The sequence below is a fragment of the Sinocyclocheilus grahami genome, unplaced genomic scaffold (assembly GCF_001515645.1).
Source record: "Sinocyclocheilus grahami isolate Dianchi unplaced genomic scaffold, SAMN03320097.WGS_v1.1 scaffold468.1, whole genome shotgun sequence".
NCBI lineage: Eukaryota > Metazoa > Chordata > Actinopteri > Cypriniformes > Cyprinidae > Sinocyclocheilus > Sinocyclocheilus grahami.
The window spans coordinates 388,037-405,945 of record NW_015505647.1 but is presented as its reverse complement, the minus strand read 5'-3'; the positions used below and the strand labels follow the sequence as shown (position 1 = coordinate 405,945).

The following is a 17,909-nucleotide window of genomic DNA, read 5'->3' as shown; positions in this document are numbered from 1 at the left end:
GCCATCTGGTGGTTAGTAAAAAATAAAGCAGCCAAAAGCCTGTGAAAGAGAGAAAGACGCTCCGTAGGAAGAAGCACGCCCATTTATCAACAAGAGTAAAATCTTTCCGTGCCACGGGCAGCTGCCACTTGACATCTCGCCGCTACATGCGCATGGCAGTCGACCGGTCACCGTTATATGCGCATGGTACCGGCAGCTGCCACTTGACATCTCACCGCTGCATGCGCATGGCAGTCGACCGGTCACCGTTATATGCGCATGGCACCGGCAGTTGCCACTCGACATGTCGCCGCTACATGCGCAAGGCACTCGACCTGTCACCGTTATATGCGCATGGCACCGGCAGCTGCCACTCGACATCTCACCGCTACATGCGCATGGCACTCGACCTGTCACCGTTATATGCGCATGGCACTCCACCCTTCTCGACACGAGCTCCGATGCCTCGGTTCAAATGTCACATCACTAATGCATGTAACAGTTACACAAACGCAATTCACATATGCACCTAAGAGATGTGCAAAGAAGAATGCAAGAGACGCAAAATGCACAATGCGATTAATGCAAGCAACACATGTATAAATGTGCGCGACAATTCAAATATGCATGGAACAACAGATAAGCACAATGCACGGAGCAGACACACAGATACAGATATGAAACCCACAAACACGTTTAGAAGTTTAAAATGTGTACGTACGGCTCAAAATCAGGGTCCCCTTCCTTATCCTCATCTGCTTTCGACACTGACTCGTCGTCGTTGGAAGATTCGTTTTCAATACCATTACCAAGCTCTTCCAAAACGAGCTTTCGGGCTGCCTTTCTAGAAGCCATTGTCCAAAGACAAGCGCGGGTGAAAAATACTAAACGGCTTAAAAGAATGCTGTAAAACGAGCTCAAACACCCCTACTTATGATAAACGTGCATGTGGTGCAGACCCGCAAACAAAGCCATTCCGACCAGAAGCGCCAGTCCAGCACCTGTTCTGTTGATTTGTGCTACCCTGTCAGATTTGGCTACCTCTCATTAAAACTGTGGGTAGTACAATTAGACAACGAAGAATGCTACCTGTAAAATGATGGTTTATTAACGTCTACACCTACATCTACCCCAATCCTAAACCTACCCTTACAGTTATGCAAATACAGTAATTATGTGTTATATTCGCGGTTGTGGCTAGAAGGGATACAGCTACAGGAGTAGCTGTAATTTCTACCTATTAGATTGTGTTTTATTAAAGTCTACACATACCCCAACCCTAAACCTATCCTTACAGTAATGCAGATACATTAAATATTGTTGTTCAGCGTGAGAAAAAGGACGCAATCTTGATGTGCGCATGCGCAGTAAACCCTGGTAGGACAATCTACAAAATACATGGACAACGGGGTAGGATAAAATGTCAGGACACCGGTAGTTAGGACACAGAGCAGACAAAAGCCTAAATCCAATCCCGCCACTATCTCTATAACCTCATTAAAACCATAAACTCCAACCCGCCACTAACCCTTACCTCTCTGACACTATAAAGTAATCAACGATTTATAATCTCTGCTCTTGTTAAATATCAGACAGACAGACAAATAAATGAATGAATAGCTTAAATAATTAAATGTTTTATTAGTACTCTGCCATTTTTCTATTTAAAAAGCATAACCTGATACACTTTTTTTAATACTTACAAATTCACAGCTATATCAATGTCAAACAAAATTATTCACTATCTAGATTTTTATCAACAGAGCATCCTTTATGAGGATCTTAGTAGAAACCAAATTTTTATTGCCAATTTGTTAATAATTTGTCACAAGTATGAGATAGAAAAGCCCTAATTATGACACAAAAAGTCAAAATTTTGAGATAAAAAGACATAATAATGCAATTATAATTACTTAAAAATGCGACGTTTGATGTCACAGGTACAACTTTTGTATGTTGAAACTACTTTTTATTTCATAATTTTGACTATCTCAACATGATGTCATAATTTCATATTTTTATGTCATCATTTTGTTAACAGCTCTAAAGAATCATCTGAATAAGAGAGTTGCTTGGGTTATAGATTTGCAAAACGACCTTTCAAATTAAGAATGGAGCAGATATGTGTTAAAGCCCAGAATTTGTCAATTAATACTAGATTTAAAGGGTTGGTTCACCCAAAAATGAAAATTAGCCTGTGTTTTACTCACCCTCAAAGCATTCTAGGTGTATGTGACTTTCTTATTTTAGACGAATCAAATCGGAGTAATATTAAAAATTGTCCTGGCCCCTCCAAGCCTTTCAATGGGGTAAGCGGGTGTTTGCTGTCAACAGTTCAGAAGACGTGAAATAAAGTGTGTGTATCCGTAATGATACGTCCCTCACATGGCTCTGGAGGGTGAATCCATGCATTTTTGTAAGAAAAATATCCATATTTCAAATGTAATAAACACTTTTTTCTAGCTTCCGCTGACTGTCATACGCAGAAAGCCGTTCCGGAGGATGACGTAGGACGTCGCCACTGCGTTATTAGTGACGAACGCAGAGACAAAACAAAACGCCGTTCACGAATTAGACGCACAAAACGAGGATTTGTAAAGAAAAATGTCGGAGGATTTCAATATAAGCCAAGAGGAGACTGGTTTTCCTTTGCTAAAGTAAGGAAACTTTGTTTCCTTTACTCCTGCATTTCTCAGAGGCGCGCGCACGACGCCTACGTCCTACGTCATCCATCTGCATGTCTTCCACATACCACAGTCAGCAGAAGTGAGACAAAAGTGTTTATTACATTTGAAATATGAATATTTATTTTACAAAAACGCATGGATTCGCTACAGGAGGCCTTTATTCACCATGGAGCCGTGTGAGGGACGTTTTATTACGGATGCACGCACTTTATTTCACGTCTTCTGAACTGTTGACAACCAACACCCGCTTACCCCTATTGAAAGGCTTGGAGGGGCCAGGACAATTTTTAATATTACTCCGACTGAATTCGTCTGAAAGAAGAAAGTCACATACACCTAGGATGCTTTGAGGGTGAGTAAAACACAGGCTAATTTTCATTTTTGGGTGAACTAACCCTATAAGCTGATCCAATATAACTGGGTAATGCGTACTTATGTCATCCCAGAATAGTTAAATAAGTTTAACCCAAACATCCCAGATATATGTTTTAAAAGGCAAAAACATAAGGGGACATTATTTCACTGTATCTGGGAATGTAAGACATTCTGGCAAGAAGTGCAACACTAATTTCCTCAGCTATCTCAAAACCGATTCCAGTGACCCCCTGAAATTGGGTTTATTTCCTGTAAGTTTATCATTATCAGGTTATCACACTAAAATGATTTATATTTGCCTAGTTCTTGCAAGATTCTAGTAGCATTTTACTGGAAGAACATAGAAGCTCCATCCATTGATCATTGGTTAAATGATCTGGCACATAATATAGCACTGGAAAGAATAACAGTGTAAAGGGCAAACTAAAGGAGAGTATGTATATATATATATATATATATATATATATATATATATATATATATATATATATATATATACGTATTTTCTCTTTTTCTCTATTATAGCAAAGAAAATTAGCATTAATTTAATAGCATATCAAAATAGCATTATTATTAAAGTGCACACACACACATTGAATATTTAATTAAATAGTTGTCATTGTTGTTAACTCATCGTCATTATCTTGCATAGTTTTGAGAAAATATAACCATTATTATTAGTATTGACATGCTGCCTGTGATATTGTACCAGAATGAAAAAAATGTCCCTATAGTTTGAAAGTATGTGGCTTCAAAACTGACGTTTTCAGTGTCCTTCTAAATGTTACATCATCTCCGCATAAATGTTTTTCACAGCTCAACATCAGGAATGAAGTGTGAACTGCTGAGCTCTGAGCAAATATCCACTGTGATCTGTAAGCATACGTATTTTCTCTGGATATTTTCTGCCTAAAATATGTTATCTTCCATTACTTTTTTTCAATAAAAAAGCACATTACCGCAACATAAGAAAAAATCATGCTTGATATGTCATAATTATGACATACATTTTTTTTGTAAAACGTTGACATCGAGGTACATCAAAATTATTAGACAAAAAGTCATAAATGTGACATAAAAAGTCATAATTATAAAATAAAAATTTTAATTACAACATGAAATATTTTAAAGTTAAAAAAGTCAAAATGTTCAGATATGAGATAAAAATGACTTTTATGACATTAAAGCACACATTTATTAGATTAAAAAGTCAGTTATGACAAAAAAAAGTCATAATTATGACAAAAGTTTACATTAGAACAAAAATAATTACGAGATAAAAGGTCTACATTTTGAGATAAGATGTCAAACTTTTGAGATAAAATCATAATAATGCAATTATAATTACTTAAAATTTTGACTTTTGATGTCATAATTATGACTATTGTATGTCAAAACTTTTTATTTAATAGTTTTGACTTTATCTCATCACAATGTCATAATTTCATTTTTATGTCATTTTTAGCAACAACAGAATGTAAAGATCACAAATATTTAAGAAGTAAATGGTTGAAACATAAGTCAGATGTAGCCATGTAGCTGTATCATATTGCAGCCTCTACAGATGATTTCATTTCCGAAAGTAAAACTCCTCAATAAGGAACAAGGTTATTCAAAGATACACCAGCAGAGGTCATATGGATATGCTTTCACTCTTCATTAGGAGCTCTGAGTGGAGAGCATTAGAGAGTAATGTTACCATTCAGAAGAGTCAGCTTGCTCATCATATTAATTATTTTCCAATATTCATATATTAACAGCAGTTAATTTGACTGGCCTCAAGGTCAATGGGGTCATCAGGGGTCCCCGTAATGCTCGAGGTGTGCAAAGATGCACAGTAGATAAACCAAAACCTGCCATTGTCTTTAATGTCATGTTTCCACAGTAGCCTATATTTTTACATAAACAGATGTATGTGGCATGAATTATGCTAGTTCTGAATTAGGTTTCCTCTTTTTAGCCTGAAGTGACAGCAGTCTTTTTTGAGGATGCAAATGCACTCTGTTACAAATATCTTGCTATGAAAGGACTGTTGCTTTTACAAATAGCAATAGATTGCTTTTATAAATCATTATGTTATTTCACACAACTTGAGTTTGTACTACTTTATGGAAGAAGGTTTAATTGTCAAAAAAAAGGAAAAGAAAAGAAGATCATATTAGATTATGGTCACATGGATTTTTAAAGAGATATTAATCAGTATACTGTAAAAGGAGGCTTGAATAATGTATTTAAGACAAAAATGCATTAAGAACATTTTCTGGCAGAAAACCAATACAAAGCACTGTTCTGCATATGTTGTTTAATATTTAATGTTGTGGTCAGTTAATCTCTTCAGGTTGTCCATTGGAGCCTATTAAAAGTGTGTTACTGACAAACAATGTTGTGAATTAATTGTGCTGAAAGAACTTAATAATAAACTCTGATTATTATTATTTATTTATTTATAGGCTATCTCAACCTCAGTTATTATTATATCACAAATCGATCATGGAATTTCTCTGAGAACAACTCTGTATACACTGGAGTATAAAAACAACAAAATATTTTTTTTCCCATTGATTTAATATATGTTTTTACATTTGTGACGTTTCTGATTATCAATGCTGATTCAGATGCACATAATAACGACTGGCTCATTTTGCACCAGCGATTGCAGGCCTCAGCAATTACAGAATTATCATCTTAATTAGTCTTTTGTTGTGGAGGCAGGGGGTGTGAAGCTTGGAACAGACATGCACTAATAATAAAGCACTCTTATTCCACAGACTAATGAATTTATATCCAGGAAGGAGGGAAGGGTTTCTTTTTTGAGACACAAAAGATAAATCTATTTTTTTTTATTATCATATCATTAGCATATAAATAAATACAATTCACAAACACCTTTAATAATTAGAAAATAAAATAAATAAATAAATAAACGATAATGTTCGTGGGCAACAGCAGAAGTGAAGATTTTCAGTCAATAAGGATTTCAGTTTGTTACTCACACAATGACTTAAAAAGACTTGACAATTTTCCAGTATGAACTGCTTTTGTGAAAGTTTTTTTTTATATGGGCAATAGTCTTAAATCCATTTTTGTATCCCAGATTTTTTAAATAAAAATAATAATTAATATAATTTAAAAAAAAAAATCCTTGTTTGAATTGGTAAATGAATGGTAAATGAAGACAATATTTTCATTATTGGGTGAATTGCTTTAAAAACCTTTAAGTGCCTTTTTAAAAAATAAAAATATGTATTAAATTAGCTTTTTAAGCCTCAGAGAGACATTAAACGTCAACTTCTGTATTTCCACGCACAAGAAATGTCCTTCTCCACCTTTAGAGGCGCTCACGATCCTAAAGACGAACTACAACCAGGCCACGCCCTGCGTCCGTTCCGATTGGCCCAAAGCTGGCAGCTCTGGCTCCTCATTGGTCACTCCTTTCCCATTGAATCTCCTCCACCTTTACTTTGTCAATTTCTGCGCTTTCATTGAATTGCACTGCGAGTGCTGCATCGACCTAAAGCCTGCAGTAGTCCCAGCACGACAGCGTACACTCCTGTCCGTTAACACACGAGGACTGCATCATCACACCGGTTTATTATCAAACGGGTGGACTGAATTCGCACTTATACTGGAAGAAGTGAGAGCCAGCACCGTGGGAGAGAGGTTTCCCGTCGCAGAAGCGTCACTTCTCTGTAGTTGGCTAATGGTTTTTATTCATTCCCAACTTGTCTTAATCCACCGAGGACAAAACACAGCGATGATAAGACTTCAGGACGCTCATGAGATTGTTATTTCGGCATTTTATCTTTGAATTTCGACATTAGTGTACCACAACCGGTTGATACGAGGATTAAAACCGATATTTGTGGTTTTTACGAAAGGAAATACAATGCCGGACCAGATCACAGTGGCGGAGTTTGTGGCGGAGACGAATGAAGATTATAAATCGCCCACCGCCTCAAACTTCACCACTAGAATGACTCACTGCAGGAATACTGTAGCCGCACTGGAGGAGGTGAGACCCATAACTTTATCTAACCTGCTATTTTGTGACGGTTAAAACCTTGCTGAGTGTTTTACTTACTTACAAGACCACTAGAGTCAGCTATTGCCCCTCTTGGAGTTACTGAGGAGGCAAATCCTCGCGCCCTCTTTGTTGTTGCCTCACCCATTAGGCAACTGCTGTATTGCATTGTCTCATTTTGACGATAAACCACAAACAGTTTGATTATTCATTTCATATTTAGATAAAATACCATGCACAGGCAGAAACAGATATGTAATGAGGGGGTTAGATAGAATTTATATAGAAGAGAGAAAAAAACAGTTGATCCACACCTGTTACAATTAACAACACATATTATTTATTCAACAACTCAGTATCTTATTCTTCAGAGCTGGTTTCTAGCAGGTCCAGGAGCTGGTCATTAGCAGGTTGACCAGCTACAATGTTCCAAAACCATTCTGGCATCCTTAGGATGGTCCAACTTTGGACATCATAATGAACAGCTGCAAAAAAGATCAATGGCAGGTTCAGTCTGGTTTATGATGTTCTCACAGCCTGGTTAACAGCAGTTAACCTTGCTGGTCTCCATTGGCCAAGCAGGTGTTCATCTAGTTTGTTGACAAGCCTGAGAAGTGTTCAGAACCCCTGTAAAACCAGCCATCAGTAAATACGACCATATTAGACCAGGCTCCTAAACACGTCTTCCAGTTTAAACTGAATTTTCAAACAGGGAATACTAATATGCTGCATCTGAAGTTCATAAAGAGTGTCTAGATTGTATGAAACATCTCATAAGTGACTGAAGCCTAACCCTGACCAGATATAAATAGCCGTTCTCCGCTCTGCTGCTTTTGTGTTGTGTTGAATAGAGACAGCTTCCTGTGGGATCTGCATCAGCACAGCTCCAGATTATAACCGTGATAGATGCTGCAGGCTGTATGGACTTGTTATTAGGTATACAGATAATGTAACGTGTTGAGATGTTATGGTATCTCAGAAAGGGTCAAAACGGTTGCTATGTGGCTGTTGCTGATATTAATAGCAAGGTGTGTTGTTTGGCAGTTTATATTGGCAGTGAGGATATTTGACTGGCTAGAGGGCGAATCCGCATTTCATAATGCCATTGGGTTAAATGATTCCTGTGCTTCCAAGGTAAATCTACAAATGCATAACTGCATTCTGTGCTGTGGCTGTGTGTTCCTGTGAGGAACTCGGGAAGTCTGGAGCTAAATGATTGTTTTTGGTCTTCCTCCTCTTGCATGCTGTTTGTTCACTCTTTGGCTTTGTGGTAATTGCTTCAGGGACATAAATAGTGCTGTCCACATATTTGCAGTTTTATGGAATTGCTGTAAGTCTGGTGTATTTGTGTTGCGTCTCACACTGACCAACAAACAGAGTCCGAATGGGAATTTGTCAGAGAAGGATTTCCAGATGTCATGCTAAAGATGCCCTTTCATGTTAAAGAAGCTTTCTGCTTTGTGACTGGTCTGTAGCTGCATTCACAGGAAATGTTTATGATTCTTCTCCGTATTGTCTCGTCACTATGAAACGGCTTCCCTCTCGGGTCTCATTGCTTCAGCCGTTTAAACGTAAGGGCCTAATTTAACTTGCAGCTTTTGCCTGATAATAAACAGGACAAGACAGAAGGAGTTATAATTTATTTTTAAAGCAATTACACTGGAAAACAAGTTAATTTGAGGCCTGCAGTTGTAAAAGCTTCAGCCACAGGGGAAATAAAGGCCATAAAACATTACTACGCATTGTAGAACAACAATATCTGGAAGAAGTGCATGAAAGTAAATTATTGAAACAATGAAATGTTTAGTCTTCAGTTTATATAGGCTGTTCTTAACCAAACATTCACTTAATCATTAGACTTTTAATGTTTCTGACAAACACCATATAATCCTATATTTAATGCCATATTTAATCTATACAAACACCAAGGATTGTGCTCTTCCAGCATTTATTGATTGCGTCTTGTTCGTCTCGAGTCACCTTAAGAGTAAAATTTGCTTTTTAGACCACAAATTAGATGATTGACTCTGAAAAATTGGTGTTTTTAGTTTAATAGCCTCTCTCTTTCATGCAGTGGGAGAGTGGGGTTGATTTATGGTCGGATGTGTCCTTGTCTTGTTGCGAGGTCAGCTGAGGGCAACGGGTTCAGAATCAATAAGCATCAGTGCTTCATATATGATACCTGAATCTTCTATCGCATTTATCTCAGTGCTGATTTTCTGGTATGAGGGTGCCTTCGGACATTGATAAAACTAGCAGACGTTCTTTTAAATAAGTTTAACCCACTTTTATAAATTTAGCCCACTTTTGTAGGCCAAAGAGAGCTCTGTAGCCTAGTTCAAACTGACTCTCTAGTTCGGATATTGGCAGCAGTTTCATCTCCTCAGTTGCACTTTATCTTTAGAAAGTGTTTCAAACACATTCAAGGCTTCAGTGCTGCCCACCCTTGTGGTTTGAGAGCATCTTTGCTTTGAGTTCACACCGTGTCAGTGAAGTGTGTGATCCCGCTGAATGACTCCGCTTGGGGATCACAGGGGGAAAGTTGGGAAATCACTATGTTATTCCTGGCATCCCAAAGAAATTTTGGCATTGACCTTGTTGTCTGCTGAAAACCTATGGCTGTTGAAGCCAGTGATGTGTTGTTGTCTAGAAGTCATAATCAACTAAATAAGCACTCTCTGAAATATCGTTTTTTGTCTAAAACAGTGTTTGTCTTGATATTCCGGTTTGTCCTCAGGAATATTCTGGTGCCTAGAAATGGCTTTTTTTAATCAAAAGTTGTATCTGTTTACATTACATAATGCACTGTAAACTAATATTGACTAACATAATAAACACATTGCTCATTGTTAGTTCATGTTAGCTAATACATTAAATGAGACCCTGTTGTAAAGGGGTTAACCTGATTGCTTATAGAACACAACAAAAATAGGGTTAACTGATTGTCATTAGGTAAATGTTGTTGTCCTAGTCAGTTGGAACCTACCCTGTGTAAAAAGCTTAAGGCCTGTTCACAGGTTTAGTGCAATAAACATTTTAATTTGAATGAACTGCTGTTAATGTGTCTGTTCAACTGACACAAATATTTGCATGCAGTCAATGCAACAGATTTTTTTTAAGCAGAGGTGTTCTAATTGCTTTTCCATGACACAGCGAAAAGGGACAACCAATAAGATCTGCACATGCCTGCAGAACATTTTTTCTACATTTGTCTAAACAGTTAAATTGCATGTAAAAATCAGATTTTTCTTTTGAATGCTCATGCTGATTTACACCATATGTTGCTTGAAAAAGCTGTTTTTTGATGCAGGTATACCAGCTTGACCAGCATAGCCATGCTGGGAGACCGTAGTGTTCAAAACAGGCCTTCTACTGATAACCAGCTGTGGTCATTTAGGATGGTCACCAGTTTATAGTTAGCCTACTTGGACTGCTTCTTGATTACAAGTGTCAACAATGCTGATGGAACAAACAGCTGCTCTGTGGAACAGGTGAGGTTTCGGGGGTTTAAAGCAACTAGGAATTGAGATTACGATGGATAAAAGCTAAAACAACACTAGCACCTGTTAATTTCTGGATGTTGAGACACTTTTCAAACCTGCTGTCTTTTTCAGACCATAATTCACTCCTTGTGAATGATTAGGAAGTGCCATTTGCCGTTTGCATTGCGTTTACTTACAGGACGCATTTTCAAATGACTTGTTGGTCACCATGCTGTGAATCCATTGTAGATCACTGTTTTTCTGGGAAAATTTCCCCTTTGATTTGGGCCAAAGTTACTGCCCTTTCCCAACAGATTCTGGAGTTCTGTATCTCACAAGATAGATGCTGAAAGACCCTGAATCCCTGATGACATGTTGGAAAAGTGCGGCTGAGGAAATCCCATTAATTGGGTGAAGCAGGGTGCATTGATCTACTAGGGTTCACAAGTGCACTGGCCTTTGTTTAGTGAGTGTTAATGGGGGCAGGGAGGCCCTCCGTCCTGTCCAGGGGGTTTGTCACAGATTACCAGGGACAACTCCCTTTTCAGGGCCATTGTTAACTGTCAAGCTCCATTTCTTCATTAATGAAGTTCCCATCATTGATTTGTTGCTGTGTCCTTTAAAGACGACCATCCGTTTCCCAGAGGTGCCTGGTAATCATGTTTCACTGTTGCTTTCGCTTTAAGAAAACCCAACACCAAATGCAAGGGCTTTTTGACCATGACGTTACATTTATAATTTCTACCATGCATCCTTTTAAATTTACAATTGGCTGTAAATTTAAATTTAAGGGATGCATAATGTGTTGGCGGCCATACACGTATTTTCATGATTAGGCTAATATTTACAATGTTTCTATATAAATTGGTGTAAATATATATATTTTTTCAATTCAACACAGTACTCTGTGTAAAGTTGCTAAAAGCGTTTTTCCTTGAACAATGGCAAAACAAAGCCAAAGTCATGATCCTGGAGTGTTAATCTAGTGTTTGGGGGATTTTTCTAAAATGTGCGAATGCCACCTGCATGTCCACATTTCGACAGGCTCTCTTGAGCTCTAGAGCGCTGCTATTTTTACAGCACCTGAATTTTTAATGCCGCTGCTGAAATCTTATAGATGTATGAGTGTGAAACAGCAGTTTCTACTTGTTCATCTCTGAAAAACAAATACAAATCCTGCAGAATTCCAAAGGTTTGCCATGTTTCTCATAAGCAATCTCACCCAAAATGACATTTTTATTCACATTTTTCCAGACCCGGTTAAATTTTGAAGAATGTTTGTATGACAAACACACCATAAAAGCAGTCAAAAAGCAGTAGTATTACAGTTTCTCCCATATGGTTAGTATACAGTAGTTCTTCAATGTGGACAGTGTGGGAACCGTGTTTTACGCATTGAATGCTTCTCCAGCACACACATTTGGTCTTCATTTTGTCAGACTGTGCCTTCATCAGTCTCCTGGAGTTTACACACTCCCTTGCAGTCACTTTAAATTATAAAGCAGTCATTAAAACAGGAGCCAGTGTCTATCTTTCCATGTCGCTTTTTGTTTCAGTCTAATAACTGGACACTTTTTTTTTCTTTCAATATTGTAATGCTGTAAATTGTCAGTGTTTGGAGGGAAATTATTTCAGCTTTTGGTTTTCTGGTTTTACCTGTTTTACAGGTGTCTTCCTTGACCATTTGGTTAAATATTTATACATTTGTTGTGTGTCAAAGGAAAGGGATATAGCTGTATTTTGGTTTGGTATCGTACCTATGCAAAAATCAAGTGAATCATTGGTATTTTATTTATGGTATCTCTGTCTGCTGGGATTTTTCTGTGAATGACGACTTCTTTTTCAAATAAAACTATTGCATGACTTAAAAGGCTTGGAATATATCATACAAGATGTATGAAATTAATCACTTATATGTGGCTTATTTTTGTCATTTTAGAGTTTGACAGCCCCAATCCACGTTTTTGTCCATTACATTAAGCAGAATATTCTTCATCAAACTTTATGAAGAAAAGAAAGTCATAAGGGTTTGGAACAACATGTGGGTTAGTAAATAATGACAGAATTTTTATTTTAGGTGCTCTATGCCTTTAAGACGGCATCTTAGATCTAACTGTTGGGCAAGTAAATTGGTGTTTTGTGTTTTTATGTTAACAGCTGAACTCCGGTGCTAGTTTTTGTGAAGAGTAGTGTTCAGTCCAGTATGTCTCGTAACACTTGATGTGCTGTGTACCCACATGGACATAAAACAGGGTTTTTTCTTTGAAGTGCCCACAGCAGGGCAAAATGTCTTCCTGTTGACAAGTACTTCCACTAAAGAAGGACTCGCAAAATCGCTAGCCCGATGTCCCGGGGCTATTGTGTTTTCCAGTCGGGCTACCAAAATGTATCACCACTCTGCCCGACGGGCTATCTTAAATACAGATCTCCCGCTGGTACTTAAAAACTCATAAAGTGAGTTGTATCAAACTTAAGGCCATAAAATCTTTTAAATGCGTTAAATGATATAATAAATGTCTTAATTATAATTTCAAGAGTTACAGTTGGGGACGGAAAGACAAGAGTCACGGTACGGCTGGATTAAATTTCAAAAGGAATAAATATGAACGCTGCACGTTTCAAGTCAAAACGCGGCGAGGTTGTCTTTATTTGAGTGTATCTGAAGGCAACAGACTGTCCTCAGAAACGTGTCGTTGGTATTTTAATTAAATTTTACCTATAATTCCTGATAAAGCGGCGTTTATGAGCGGGGAGCTGCTTTGGATACAGCCGTTACCGGGGAAACCGCAATATTTTTAGCACTTCTAAAGTGCCACCTCGTGGCAGAGAATGAATTTGCATTTCCAACAAGCCTTTCTTGCTGTTTATGGTCAGAACAATGCAAATATCAACTCGTGTTTTTACGCAGCAAACACAGAGTTGTAAATGAGAAAGAAGTTAATGTGCCTTCTAAAAATCTAAACAATTAAGACAGTAATATTTATAAGTTTTAAATTAACAATTTTTATGCTTGATTTATCCCTTTTCATAAAAATGGTCTCAAGGCTGAAATGCTGTTGTATAAGATTTTAGTTTTTGTGAAAACCTGTATCTGAACTGTAAATCATGTAATTTTATGGCTCAATACTGTATGTTACCGCAGACATTGTCCAACCCCACTCGTACTGTGTTCATTTTACTTGTGCAGCTCTTAAAATGGGTCATAAATTGCCTTAAATGTACTTTTAAAAATTCTGTAGATACCCTGTAAATAGTGAAATAAAATCCCTTCCTTCATATTTGTTGATATTTGTGTATTAAAAATATTTTTGATTGACATTTAAACTCCTGTCTGATTTTCTGTATATTTTTTTTATTTGGGCTAGTTAAATAAATTTTCGGGCTACCAAATTCTGAAGAGTACCTGCCCGAAGGGCTACCATTTTGCGAGCCCTGTAAAGGCAAATGGACCTATATACTAATGAGCTTTCAAGAGACGAGGACCCTTCACTACTTATCACAAACATCACATAAGTTTGATTTGTTTCAATTAAATGTTTTTTTTTGGTCGTGTAGGTTGTGTGCAAGTTCAGTTTTGTAGAGTTTCTCAAATGGACTTTGACCGAGTCATGTCAGTAGTTGTCTGTGATCACAGCAGCGTGTTGCACTTTCCCTTCTTTTGTTTCTCTCTCTTTCACTTACCCCCCCCCACACACACACACACACACTCTTTCTCACTCAGCTTAAACAATGGAGGTTTTGTTTAGTTGAACTGCCATCAAGAGCGGTCCACACTGCTTTAGTGCGTTGTTTTCTTGCATGGAAAATTGGTCCATTAGTAATGTTTCAAGGTAGAGATGACACACTGGTGTGTGTGTGTGTGTGTGTGTGTTTGTGTTTCTAGGTGAGCATTTTAGCCCTAGCACTCTAGACTTACCTGTTTTTATGGAGCACTTAACAGCAGTCCTGAGGGAGGTTGCGTTTATTTGACACTGGTTGCTTAAGGCAGTCCTATGACACTACAAGAGACGAGTTGCAATAAAACGTGTTAGAATTAATAGAACACATTATATTTAGCCTTGCGAAATCACTCAAGCAAAGGCCATTATACTTTTATAGTAACAGTTTCTATTTATGGCACGACAAAATACTTTTTTATTTTTTTTGCTGTTGTCTATACTCTATATGACATTAAATGGCAGTTTTCATGTTCTTAGCATGTTGTCATTTAGTTATTTTGGCTTATTTCAATTTCATAAATCTGATTTAGAAACATTTATTTCCTAAAGTGAACTGATAAGGTCATGGTTAGGGATGTAACGATTCACTCAACCCACGATTCGATTCGATTTACGATTCGAGTCGATTCACTATTTTTGTTTTTTTACAAAATGAGATTTAAGACCAATTATAAATTAAATGTGTCCTTTTATTATTGCTAGCACAAAATACTGTACGTTTCTTTGTGAAATTGAAATAGAACACTATAATAATATACTAATATACTAAATTATTGCTCTTTTGTTGGTTTTGATTGCTTCTATTGTCCTCATTTGTTAGTCGCTTTGGATAAAACCAAATTTAAATGTAAATGTAAATAACAAAACTAAATTGAAATTTTTAAACAAGCCCCAAATCAAATAAGTAACACAAATAAAATAAATCTCTTCATATGAACAAACTAAGGCTTTGTCTGTGCTCTTTCCATTTAAAATTAGAGGCAACCACTGCATTTTAATCATGATCCAAACAAAGATGCTGCATACATGCAACATGAGCAGTTTTTAATCTAAATTAGATTGTATAATTTCGAAATTTGAACCAAAAACAGATTGGTTTGACTTCAGTTTTGTGAAACTATGCATAAAAAAATATCTGCATGAAACCGAAACAGCAGACGAGCTGAATGAGACGCAGATTCACTTTCTGCCAGCAGATGGCGCTTAAAGAGTTTCCTTGGTTTCCGCTGTAAACAAAGCAGCGCTGCACAGCCTGCACTTATGAACTTTAATATGCATTATACAGAGGCAAGAGGAAAAGAAAAAATTCCATCGTAAGAAGTAAGTTCCCCTCAGACATACATTCATATAAACTCTTACCCCTAATTGAATCACAATTTGTTTAGCATCTCAACAGATTTGAATCGTCACATATAAATTGATTTTCAACTGGCTCGCGGTTAATCACTACATCCCTAGTCATGGTGTGATAAAAGTTTTTTTTTTTTTTTTAAAGGTCAGTGCTTCTGAAGAGGGAGTGATGTTTGTTTCCCCTGCCTAGTCCAGCTCAGCCAAGCCTACTCTGTACTTTAGTGAAGTGTAGTGAAGGCTGGTCTAGACTGTAATCCGGAGAAAACTAGTCTGTAGTATAAAGAAGCCGATCTGAGACTTATAGTCAAGTAAAGCCTGGCCCAAAACTGTAGTCCAGTAAAACTGGGCCCGTAAAGTCTGGTAAAGCCTAGACTAATCTGTAGTCATTTCTAACAAGCCCAGCTTTGTAACAAAAGTGTAATGTAGTAAAACCCAGGTTAGTCTGCAGCCTAGTTAAACATAGCATAGTCTAGTGAAGCCCAGCCTAATTCGTAGTCTAGTAAAGCTCAGCATATTTAGCAGTCTGGTAATGTCTGGCCAAATCTGTAGTCTATCAAAACCTGGCCTAATCTGTAGTCAAGTGTAGCAAGTCCAGTCTTGTTTGTATCACACTTTAATGTAGTAAAACCCTGGTTGATAAAACCCAGTTTAGTATGTAGTAAAGCCCAGCCTTGTCTGTAGTCCAATAAAAGACAACCTAATCTGTAGTCAAGTGTGACAATTCCAGCCTTGATTGTAAAAAACTGTAGTGTAGGAAAACCCAGGTAAATCACATCAAAATCTATAGTCTAGTAAATCCCAGCCTATTCTGTATTCTAGTAAAGATTAGCCTAGTCTGTAGTCTAGGAAAGACCAGTCTAATCTTTATTTAAGGGAAGCCTGTAACAAGTCGGTAACAATATGCAGTGTAAAACCCAGCCTCATACTACTGTATGTGGTCTAATAAAACCAGTATCATTTTGTGAACTAGTAAAGCCCAGCCTAACTCTGTGCACTGAAGCTGCATGGTTCCAGAAGGAAGAATGTATGCTACACTCTGGTTATGTGTTTTTAAATGAGTTGCAGCTTTTCTTTCTGTTTTCTCTCCTCTCATGTCTAATGTTGGTTTGCTGAGTGGGCTGTCTAGATGTGCCACATTGCCACAGCAGCTTGCGCCATGCATCATTTTTAGCAAATTTACACTAAATCGACTATTTTTTGCACTCCAGAATTAAAGTGCAGTTTAGTAGCAATTTTCCTCACTTGTCTAATGCCGAATGTGTGAGAAGGTGGATAAGGATGAGTTCAGACCACTGTGGTGGAGACTGTGATATTAAAAACACTGCTGTTGTTTTAAGAACGATGACATTAACTGATTTCATCGTACTTTTGGTCCCTCTGGTGTGTGTGTGTGTCGCAGGCTGAGCTAATAGACCCTTGCTGTGATCCCAATCAGGCTGATGTAGCAGACAAGGTGTTCTGGGATAGGAGATATGCCATAGATAGCAATCACATTAATGGAGCTCACTACAATCTACATTCACACACACACTACTAAAAGCTACATCCAAGTGGATGCTGCACACTGATGGTGGTTTGAGGAGAGACCCATCCCCCCCCCTTACTGAAAAAAAATTGTAAAGTGCTTTGGGTGTACAAAAACACACAAAGCGCTATATAAATGCATCATTCATTAATTCATTCAAAGCCTCCAGCACAGTGGCCCCCCTATTCTTCATTAATTTGTGTGCAGTGCTTTTAAAAATGTCATGTCTGTGTGTAGCTCTTTGAAAGTCATGCTACAATGTTTTGATATTATCGGCTGATATGAGCCTGTCGCAGATATATCGGTATCGGCGAATATGCCGCCGATATGAATTTTTTTTTACAGAACATATAACGCAGATTAAATGCTTCTGAATGGTGTAATTACTTAGTTTGTCCAGCAGAGCGCGCTCCATTGTTTGCTACTGGTGACCCAGGTCTGTGTAGTGTAGAGATGCGCGGATGAGCTCAAACTTCACCCGAGTCCGCTGCTTCAAATTATCCGGCCGCCACCCACCCGCACCTATATTTGATCGTCACATTACAATGATTCTAATTCTTAGTTTTGCATGATGAATGTATAGTTAATTTTTTAACAGCAGATTCAGTGACGTTAGAGACTAGAGCTGATCTGCGCATCATGGCACGCATCTGTGGCCCATTAAAGCCAGTTTTACAGCCACCAGAGCTAATCGCGGCCACTTAGTCAATGCTGGTGTTTATACTGGCCACGCCGTTGCCCAGAACTCATGCTTATCACATCGGTCACATC

The 17,909-nt window shown here is 37.7% G+C and overlaps 1 protein-coding gene across 1 annotated transcript in view; it reads left to right on the top strand.

The window, feature by feature from the left end:
* Nucleotides 1–6,520: 6,520 nt before the first annotated feature.
* LOC107553272 (arf-GAP with SH3 domain, ANK repeat and PH domain-containing protein 2-like) overlaps nt 6,521–17,909 on the top strand; it is a 72,823-nt gene continuing 61,434 nt past the window's right edge. Inside the window, exon 1 of the mRNA XM_016235455.1 lies at nt 6,521–7,053. Within this exon, the coding sequence (XP_016090941.1) occupies nt 6,928–7,053 (126 nt within the window). The 5' untranslated portion in view covers nt 6,521–6,927. The remainder of the gene's footprint in view (nt 7,054–17,909) is intronic.